This window comes from Galeopterus variegatus, unplaced genomic scaffold (assembly GCF_000696425.1).
Source record: "Galeopterus variegatus unplaced genomic scaffold, G_variegatus-3.0.2 Scaffold14020, whole genome shotgun sequence".
Classification (NCBI taxonomy): domain Eukaryota; kingdom Metazoa; phylum Chordata; class Mammalia; order Dermoptera; family Cynocephalidae; genus Galeopterus; species Galeopterus variegatus.
In genome coordinates, this window is record NW_007740131.1 from 5,035 (window position 1) to 16,093 (window position 11,059).

The 11,059-nt window shown below is 37.4% G+C and overlaps 1 protein-coding gene across 1 annotated transcript; it reads right to left on the minus strand.

Annotated features, from left to right (window-relative positions):
* Positions 1-2,365: 2,365 nt before the first annotated feature.
* LOC103581824 (olfactory receptor 5B12) lies at positions 2,366-3,401 on the minus strand. Its single transcript, XM_008563568.1, has one exon. The coding sequence runs from the start codon at positions 3,383-3,385 to the stop codon at positions 2,441-2,443; it is 945 nt and encodes a 314-aa protein (XP_008561790.1). The 5' UTR covers positions 3,386-3,401; the 3' UTR covers positions 2,366-2,440.
* Between the last annotated feature and the right edge of the window lie 7,658 nt (positions 3,402-11,059).

Consider the following 11,059-nt stretch of genomic DNA (forward strand, 5'->3'; position numbering starts at 1 on the left):
TGCAAGGGGGTTATATTCTCATGCTAGCCCACACAGAGCCTTTAGTAATTAACCTAAAAATTGAGCTAAATCTTTCTACCAGTGGGTATGAAATCCAGGAGCATATATGACAGGTAGGCAAGTGCTTGAGTCCCATGTCTTTCTGGAGATGACTGTCACTTATTAGATTTGGGGTTAATTTTCCTGTGATCTCAGCTCTCTAATTTGTTCAATAAAACTTTTAAAATTATTTGTAAATGATGCTGATTCCAGCTTTATGCATCCTAAGTAAATGCTCAAAACTCATTTCTTCTTGATAAAGCGGGACATCTTTAAGAATAACCGCAACTTGGCTTTACCTTCCTTAGTAACTCCACATAGCCATCAAAGGAGCAAAAACAATAAATACTTCACATAAGCTCAGGCAAGATTGCTTTCAGCATTTGACCTTCATTAGCATGACATTGAAAAGACATTCATCCATCTATTGAACTTAGAGAAAATTATATTAAGTTAAATAAGCCAGGCACCGAAGGAGAAATACCACATGTTCTCACTTATTTGTGGGAGCTAAAAATAAATTAATTAATAAATATATAAATAAATAAGTTGGGGGTGGGTGGATGGGAAGAAGACACAACAATCATGATTCCTTGAACTTGTCAAGACAAGTGAACAGACATGATGTTGATGGGGGGTGGAAAAGGAGGGGAGAAAGGAGGAATTGGTAAAGGGACATGAAAATCAACCTCTATGGTATGCTGATAAATTAAAATAAATAAATATAATTTAAAAAACAAAAAGAAAAGACATTCATCCATCTATTCAGAATAAATGTTGAGTCCCAAGTAGATGTTAGTCATTTTGTTAGACAGTAAGTATACAGAGCAGAACAAAGAAAGATTTAGCTCCTGCATTGGTCTAATGGAGAGAATTACATTAAAAACTTAAGCTCACAGATAAATATATCATTACAAATTATAATATGTATTATGAAAAAATAAAACAGTGTTTTCAGAGAGAGTATAAGAGAGGAAGTTTAGGTTAAATAGTGTGGGAGAAATACTTCCAAAATGGCAGAGTAAGAACTTTCAAAAATCTGTTCCTCCATAAACCCAAACAAAAGTTTTTATAACACAGATTTTCAAGATTCTACAAGTTAACCAAAAGCTTGCTGGGCCAGCCCGGTGGCGCACTGCTACAGTGCGCTGCTTGGGAGCATGGCGGCGCTCCCGCCGAGGGTTCGGATCCCACATACAGACCAGCCGCTCACTGGCTGAGCGAGGTGCGGGCACAACACCGAGGGTTGCGATCCCGTTGCCGGTCCTGGTCTGGTACGGGCGCGACACTGAGGGTTGTGATCCGTTGCCGGACACGAAAAAAGACAAAAAGGAAAAAAAAAAAAAAAGCTTGCAACAATTCAAGGAGTATTCATTTAAGAAAAATGGCTAACTGTGAGTAGTAAGGGTGAGCCTGGTGGCATTTTAACTTACCTGTTCCCCAGCTCTGTGGTAGCCTTGAAAACCAGCAGAATTAGAATTATGGAAGCTGAGCCTGACAGCCACTGAAGTGAGCAAAATGTGCTTGGAGAGTCCTAAAAGGCCCCATCTCCAGTCACCTACCTGGAAGATCCCTGGAACAACCCAATTCACAGTTTTTATCTTTATTTCACCTGACTCAGTTCAGTCAGTGAGAAAAGCCCTATTTCTGAGGTGTTTGTCAAAGCATTTAGTGTCAATTATTGAACATTGCAATTGCCTGAAGATGTAAATATCAGTTGGCACAAAGAACCATCTGACCAAACTCTTAAAAGAAATTTCTGGAGAAATTAGAAATCCACAGAGGGCTTTGAAAAGATCCAATGTATTTCTGGGGGTTACAAAAATGAAGCACACGTGTGAAGTTTTATGTATGCCAAGAAAAAGCCAGAGAAGGACTTAATCTTTCATCTGCAGCTGACCTTGAGTCTCTGCACAAGCAGAAAGTAAAGATTAAGGCAGAATTTGAACTGCTGGAATGTTGAACATATGCTCCAATACACATATACAGAGACCACACGCAAGGCTTGAGAGAATTAATGGCTTAAAGCATTTAAGAAAATCTGTCCAACTGTTAGTAAACAGATTGAGAAGAAATTTCACTGACCACAAACAATAAGAAATATAGAATTAACAGAAGGAATCCAGAAAAATCACTAAATAAACAAAAAGCACCACCACCAACAACAGACCTTAGGTGGTAGGGAAGACATGATTTTTAGAATATGCTAAATTTTATTATTTAAAATGCCCAGATGTTAAAAAAAAATGAGTCACACAAAGAAAGACGAAAGCATGATTAATACATAGTTTTTTTTTTAAAAGTCAATAGAAACTGTTTCTGAGGAAGTCCAGATGTTGGGTTTAAAAGATAAAGATTAATCTGAAGTGGGTGGCACTGCCTTGTTGTGGATTCTATGTAACTAAAATATAAATCCTATGGAAGACCTTGCTTTCCCCACAGTCTTTTTAAAGGCACTCTTGACCTCTTTGTTCCTCAGGCTGTAGACCAGCGGATTCAGCATGGGAATGACTATAGCGTAGAATACAGATGCCACTTTGTCTGTGCCCACGGAGTGGCTGGAGCTGGGTTGTAAGTACGTGAAGATGCCTGTCCCATAGAAGACAGAAACAGTGGTGAGGTGGGACGCACAGGTGGAAAAAGCCTTCTGACGTCCATCACGTGAGCGCATCCTCAGGATGGCAATAAATATAAACAAGTAGGAGATCAAGATGACCAGGATAGAGAAGAAGTCATTGAAGCCCACCACAAGAAAAATAACCATCTCACTGATGTAATTGTCTGAGCATGAGAGAGCCAGGAGAGGAGGAGCATCACAGAAAAAGTGATCAACCATGTGGGACCTACAGAAGGAGAGCCTGAAAGTGTTCCCCGTGTGGATGGAAGCATTGAGGAAACCACAGACGTAGGAGCCTGTGGCCAGACGAGCACACACACCTGCAGTCATGGTGGTGGTGTAATGCAGGGGGTCACAGACTGCTGCGTAGCGGTCATAGGCCATTGAGGCCAAGAGGAAACTTTCCACAGTGATGAAGGCTACAAAGAAGAAGAACTGAGTGGCACAAGCACTGTAGGGCATGATTTTGTCTCCTGTGAGGAAGCCTGCCATCACCTTGGGAGTGACAGCTGAGGAATAACCAAAGTCCACCAGGGAGAGGCTACTGAGGAAAAAGTACATGGGAGTGTGGAGACGAGAGTCCAACAGAATCAATCCAATTATCCCCAGGTTCCCAACCAGAGTGATGAGGTAGATGAGAAGAAAGATTATGAAGAGTGGGATCTGCAGTTCTGGGTCATTAGTTAACCCCACAAGAATGAACTCAGTCACCCCTGTACTGTTCTCCATGGGGAGTTGTATGGCTGTCCTGAAGGAATGAGAAAACAGAATCAGAATGATAAATGGAGAAAGACAGCTGAGATTAGTCAGCATGTCCATTCTGTGCCTTATGTCAGTACTGCAAGAAAGAAAAGATTTATACAAGATCATCAAATTAGTTATGAACTGGATCAGGTGAGATGTGATGCCAAGCCACTTTGAATATTAGTCTTAGCTCTTTATCACGAAAAGTAGTCCTTTATATTTTTTACTTTTAACCTAATCTGGGCACAATATAGCAACTTAGTAATTGATTGATTCACTGACTAATTGAGTAATTAAATTTACCATCAGAAGTCAAAGTGTATAATTGAAAAGCCAGAAATTAGGAATCAAATATACTTACAAGTTTTTGTGGCTTTGTGCAAATAACCTACCTTCTTGGATCGCAGTTGAATGACAAGAACTTAATCCACAAATGTTTATTACTACCTCCAACCCCTCGAAAAATCCTCGAAAGGTTAAAAAGGAGCATGCCTCTTGAGTGATGCCAAAAAATACACCACACAAAGTGCTGGATGCTATTTATTTCTTTATTCTCTCTACAAACACTAAGCAATTCCCTGTGATACACTAGGTTGCACACTGACTGCCAGGCCTACACTCATGCACAAGACACGCCCCTAGTCTCAGGACATTTAGTGGACTGGAACAGACATATAACTGATGAATATTACGTGCTGTAGTTATTCTTCATTCCCAGGGAGAGAGCATTTTCTCATTTGCTCAGAACTGTGTGATGATGGTTGATCTCATTTACACTGTAATTCATGCATCAGTCCATGAAATAGTTAATAATTATGTGTCCAACATCACATAAGTCTTTAGTGATAGAATTAGAGCTTGAGATCAGGTCTCCTCATTTTGATAATTACTTATGTCTTGTGTCATTTTACTCATCTCTATTCCTGTGCATTTTATAACTGGTTTCTAAGCCTGATTTCTCCCTTGTTTATTAATATCCATTCCTCCTATCTTTCTCTGTTTTTAACTAATTTATTTTTTAAATTTCTTTATTTTTCTATTCATTTTTAAATTTTGTTTATTTTTATTGTAACACAGTTGATTGCACATATCTGTGGGGTACAGTGTTGAATATCAATACCTTATGAGCTTACAGGTTATAATAACATTTTATATTGATACTCCATATAATTCTCTCAGCAACTCTGGGATCAGTCAAGATGAGTAATATTATCATATTTCCTGAAAAAGAAAACTGAGATATAAATAGTTTAAATAACTTGTTTTAAGTCATACAAGCTTATACTTTGCCAAGCGGAGACTCAAGTCCTTCTTGTGCTTTTCCTCCATGCCAAATGATAAATATACATACTCTAATAGGAATTTGCTAGTGTTTAGACACACAGGTTGAACTCCCTTATCCAAATAATTGAAATTCGAAATGTTACAAAATCCAAAACTTTTTGAGTGCTGACATGATGCCACAAGTGGAAGGTTACACACATAAGTACTTAACATATACTTTGTTCATATGCAAAATTATTTTAAAATATTGTGTAAAATTACCTTCAGGCTATGTGTATAAGGTACATTTGAAACATAAATAAATTGTGTGTTTAGACTTGGGCCCCACCTCCAAAATATCTCTTTAAGTATATGCAAATGTCTCAAAATCCAAAAAAAAATTGAAATCAGAAACAATTCTGGTCCCAAGCATTTTAGATGAAGGATACTCCACCTGTATAATCTCTGGATGTATAAAACAGATAAGAGAAATATTTAAAATGTTTAAGCCCGAGCTCTTAATAAGCCAAAGGAGAAATGGCTTCTTTGGGTTTTCCTGGTTGCTTCTGCCCCTGTAACTTTATACAGACAGCAGATTTGATCAAGAGGCTTACCTTGCTGCCTAGACAATGCAACGTGCAGATTCAGCACCTTCATATGTGAGTGGGTCTCAGATCATAAATTCAGCCCTTGAAAGAAGGAAAACATCTTTATTTGGAAACGCTTTAACTAGGCAATGTTGAAATGTTGAAGAATGGAGACCAGGAGGTAAATATATAGTCATGGAGCTCTCAGGGGATAAATACCTATCCTGTGGAGGCTACAAAACAATTTATCTCAATTTATTTCTTCATTCTCTCTACAAACACAGAGCAATTCCCTGTGATACACTAGGTTGCGCACTGACTGCCAGGCCTACACTGATGCACAAGACACGCCCCTAGTCTCAGGGTGTTTTGTGGACTGGAAAAGACATATAACTGATGAATATTATGTGCTGTAGTTATTCTTCGCTCAGGTGGTTAAAGTTAGAGGCAGGAAGAAATTGAAGGGAAAAAAATGCTATTGGCCTTGTAATCAGCCAATAAGAGTTGTGGTGCTGGATCTGCTGCCTTTTCTTCTTAGATAAGTCACTTAACTCATTCAAACCTTAATATCTTAATCTATGAAAAGGAAATAATAAAAGGAATCCCCAACAACATCTAGCCTGAAGACTGCTGCTATGATAAGAAAATAGAAGACTCCCCTATTATGCCTTATGCTTCATAAGGGGTGATAATCATAACAACAGTCAACATCATTACTACTGTGTTTTTTCCCTCCTTGGACATATTCGCAGGCTCTTGGTAATATATCGGTTTAAGGGAGGTCATCTATTGTTAATAGATGACTGTTAACAATCAGACAAATGAATGAATAATCAAAATGATTGGTTTTAGGGCTGCTTCCTCTAATATGGATCCAAATGGATTTACGTTGGTCCTTAAAATGTTGTAGAATGGAAACCAGGAGGTAAATATATGGTTATGGAACTCTCAGGGGATAAATACCCTGTAGGGGCAACAAAACACTTTATCGCACATAACTAGAGATCAGGTGGTTAAAATGTCTTTGGGGATCCAGCATGGCTTGTTGTGGGAGATCATGGGGGTATTTACATTACTTTGGAATTATCTTTGATAATGCACAAATCAAGCCACAGTATGACTTTCAAGACCACAATTTGACATAAATATTAAGAGACAGGGACACAGATTCTGTCATTAAATAAGCCAAGCGGACTCCAGCAGTTAGTGCTTCCCTTAATTTACCTTAAATGTTTGGACCATTGTATAATTATGTATAGAGTAAGCATATAACTGTACATAAAAAAATAAGAGAGAGAAAAGAATAAATCTACTTTATATTCATTGGTCAGAATGTTTTCTCAGGAAAGTTAACATTTCAGCCAGGCCTCATAGAACTACCATATGATCCAGCAATCTCACTACTGGGTATATATCCAGAGGAATGGAAATCATCATGTCAAAGGGATACCTGCACACCCATCTTCACTGCAGCTCTATTTACAATAGCCAAAATATGGAACCAAACTAAATGTTTATAGACGGATGACTGGATGAGGAAAATGTTTTATATATACACAATAGAATACTACTCAGCCATAAAAAAGAATGAAATTCTGCCATGTGCAACAACATGGATGAGTCTGGAGAAAATTACATGAAGTGAAGTAAGCCAGACAAGGAAAAAGAAATACCGTATGTTTACACTTATAACTGGGTGCTAGGAAGGAAGGAAGGAAGGAAGGAAAAAAAGAAAGAAAGGAAGGAAGGAAAGGAAAGGAAAGAAAGAAAGAAAGAAAGAAAGAAAGAAAGAAAGAAAGAAAGAAAGAAAGAAAGAAAGAAAGAAAGAAACACAATAATTCATTGAACTTTCAGAGGAGAGAACAAACCTAAGAGATGGGGTGGAGGGAGGGAGGGATTTGGGGAGGGAGAGATCAGGTAAAGGGCATAAAGAAAAATCATGATTTGTAATAATGAATAAGCTAATAGTAATTAATAATAATAATAATAATAATAATAATAATAATAATAATAATATTAAACAGCATGGGAAGATCATTCCAAGCAAAATGTGAAGTATGTAATGAAGGACCCAAGTTCAAGGACGTCAGCAAAATCTAAAAGATGTCAGTATGGTTTTTTTATAGTAGACCTTTTCTTTGGCAATTTCTGTTTTAGCATTCTCCTAGAGCAAAACATGAACAAAACAAAACAGAGACAGGGTGACATCAGTAAAGTGCCAGAGTAGGAGACACAAACCTTCTTCCCGACCAAAAAAAAAAAAAATTATCCACGAATGGTAGTAGACTTAGGAGGGCTCAAAGGGTCATTTAAGAACCTGCAGCAACACATGGAGCTAAAAACCAAATGGGGAATAACATAAAAGAGAAGATCACTGGAGAGATGGGCATACCTGAGATGTCTGGGGATGGCTGGGAACAAAGAAAAAGGGCAGGAACTATCAGTATCAACCATCTGATGGGTGCCACCATGGTCCCCAACAACCTGCTCTGCAGAAAACATTTACATAATTTGCAATTGAGGTAACCAACAGCCAATCCCATCATGAAGCCCCCAGAGAAGGAGACACTGCTTCACTACCCCACACCCCACCAAGAAGGATTCCATGTTGTGCCGCCCTGTGACCAGAGCCACCACCCCTTCCAACCCTGCACATGCCTCAAACACTGGAGCCACCACTGGTACAGGCTAGCCCCATCCTGCACTGTGGAGCCTCAGAGTTGCTGTGTATACACACACACTCCTGGCACCAGTTCTGCTGCAATAGTGAGCTAGCCCAGACCCACTGTAGCTCTGTGCAAATCCACACTGTAGACCCTGGAGCCACTGTAGCTCTACATAGGCCCAGACTCCAGACCCTGGCCCCTGGCTGCTCCATAAGCACCTGCACCAGAACAATTGGGTAAGAATTTCCTACCATGCATGTAGGAAAGGAAAAAGTGAAATCATCTGTTTGCTGATGACATGATCTTACACATAGAAAACCCTGGAGACTCCACCAAAAGAACTGTTAGAACTAATAAACTAATTCAGTAAAGTTGGAAGATACAAGATCAACATACAAAAATCAGTGGTGTTTTTATACACTAACAGACCACTATCTGAAAAAGAAATCAAACCAGAAAGACAAATACCACATGACCTCGCTCATATGTGGAATCTAAAATACTGTTCCCATAGAAATAGAGAGTAGAATGGTGGTTACCAAAGGATGGCGAAGATAGGGGCGAGAAAGGTGATGGTGAGAGATTGGTCAATGGTTACAAAGCCACAGCTGGATAAGAGGAATAAGTTTTGGTGTTCAGTTGCACAGTAGCATGACTAGAGATAACAATAATGTATTGTATATTTCAAAATAACTAGAGGAGAGGTTTTGAATGTTCTCCTTACAAAGAAATGATAAATGATTAAGATGATGGATATACTAATTACCCTGATGTTATCATTACACAATATACACATGTATCAAAATATAATGTGGTACCCCATAAATATGTACAATTAAAATATAAATTAAAAAAAACAAATAATTCCAATTACAGTAGCATGAAGAACAATAAAAATACTTAGGAATAAATTTAATCAAGGAGGTGAAAGCTCTGTACACTGAGCATTATGTCACTGAAGAAAGAAATTGATGAAGAAAAAAAATGAATAGAAAGATGTCAGGTGTTCATGGTTTGGAAGAATTAATATTGCTAAAATGTCCATACTACCCAAAGTGCCCAAAGTGACCTACAGATACAGTGCAACTCCTGTCAAAATTCTAATGTCATTTTTCACAGAAATAGAGAAAGCAATCTTAAAATTCATGTGGAACCAGAAAAGACCTCAAATAGCCAAAGCAGCCTTAAGCAAAAAGAACAAAGATGGAAGCATAACACTCCCTGATTTCAAAATATATTATGAACCTATTGTGATCAAAACAGCATGGTACTGACAAAAACAGACACACAAACCAATGAAACAGGATTTAAAGCCCAGAAATAAGCCAAAGTATTTATAGTCAATTGGTTTCTGACAAAGTTGTCAAGAACACAGAATGGGGAAAGGACAGTCTCTTCAATAAATGGAGTTGGGAAAACTGGATATTAACATAAAGAAGAAAGAAATTGAACCTTCATCTCACAACATATGGAAAATCATCTCAAAATGGATAAAAGACTTAAACATAAGACCTGAAACTGTAAAGCTATTACAAGAAAACATAGGGGGAAACCTCCACAACATTGGTCTGGGCAATGATTTCTTGAATAGAACTCCAAAATTACAGGAAGTTTTTTGCAACAAAAGCAAAAATAGGCAAATGGGATTACATCAAACTAAAAGGCTCTGCACAGGAAAGCAAACAATTAACAGAATGAAGAGACAACCACAGATTCAGAGAAAATATTTGCAAATCATACTCATAAGTCTGACAATGGGCTAATATCCAAAATATATAAAGAACTCAGCTCAATAGCAAGAAAACAAATAACTCATTTTTTAAAAAAATGGGTAAAGGATCTGAACAGACATTGTTCAAAAGAAGATATGTGAAAAATACTCAACATCTTTAATCATCAAGGAAACAAATATTAAAACCACAATGAGATATCACCTCTTGCCTCTTAGAATAGCTATTATAAAAAAGACATATGGTAAGTGTTGGTGAAGATGTGGAGAAAAGGAACATTTGCACACTGTTGGTGAGAATGTACATTGGTACAGCCAATTTGGAAAATAGGGTCAGAGCTCCTCAAATAATTAAAAATAGAATTGCTATATGATCCAGCAATCTCACTTCTGGATTTATATCCAAAGGAACTGAAGTCAGTATATCGAAAAGATATCTGCACTCCAATGTTCATTTCAGCATTATTTACAATAGCCAAGCTATTGAAGCAACCTAAGTGTCCATCAATGGATGAATCAATAAAGAAAATGTGGTATGTATACATGATGGAATACTATACAATCTTGAAAAAAGAAGGAAATTTTGTCATTTCAGACAACATGGGTAGAACTGGAGGACGTTCTGTTAAATTAAATAATCTAAGCACAGAAAAACAAATACCATATGATTTGACTTATATATGGAACCTAAAAAACTGAACGTCATAGAAATAGAAAGTAGAAAAGTGGTTACCAGAGGTTGAGAAGACATAGAGGTATGCAGAAGGGAAAGATGTTGATCAAAGGGTACAAAGTTTTAATTAGACTGAAGAAACAAATTTTAGTGATGCAATGCACTGAATGGTGACCACAGCTAATAACAATGTATACCATATTTCAAAATTCCTACAGTGTATTTGTATCATCCTCATCACAAAAAATGATAATTGGGTGTGGTGATTTGAATCTTTTTACAATGTATACATAGATCAAAACATCATCAATTGTGTACCCCATACACAATTATTATTCATGTATAATATACGATCATTATTTGTCAGTTAAAAATAGAAAATAAAAATAAAATCTTTAACTTTAAATCCTAGCTGTCAAATTGTACAGCAATATTACTGAGTTAATGGAAACAGTGTTGGAAGTGGAGTTGGCTGACCTGGTTTTAAGATTTAGCCCTACTCTCAGTACCTGCATAATTTCAAAACTTCTAATCTCATGGAATACAAATTGCCTCATTTTGAAATATGAGTAACAACTAAAGTAATGTTTTGAGAAAGGATTTAAAAATCAAACTTCTGAAAGTCCAGTGGTAAAGGGAAGAAACTTACATTGTTGAGACCCACTGACGTGTGAGACTCTGTACAAGTTAAGGGATGAGACATACAGTCATGGTTCTAAAGAAGTGGGAGACACTAGAAAC

Coding starts and splice junctions, on each gene's coding strand:
- LOC103581824 (XM_008563568.1), bottom strand. CDS start 3,385: ATGGAGAACAGTACAGGGGTGACTGAGTTCATTCTTGTGGGGTTAACT.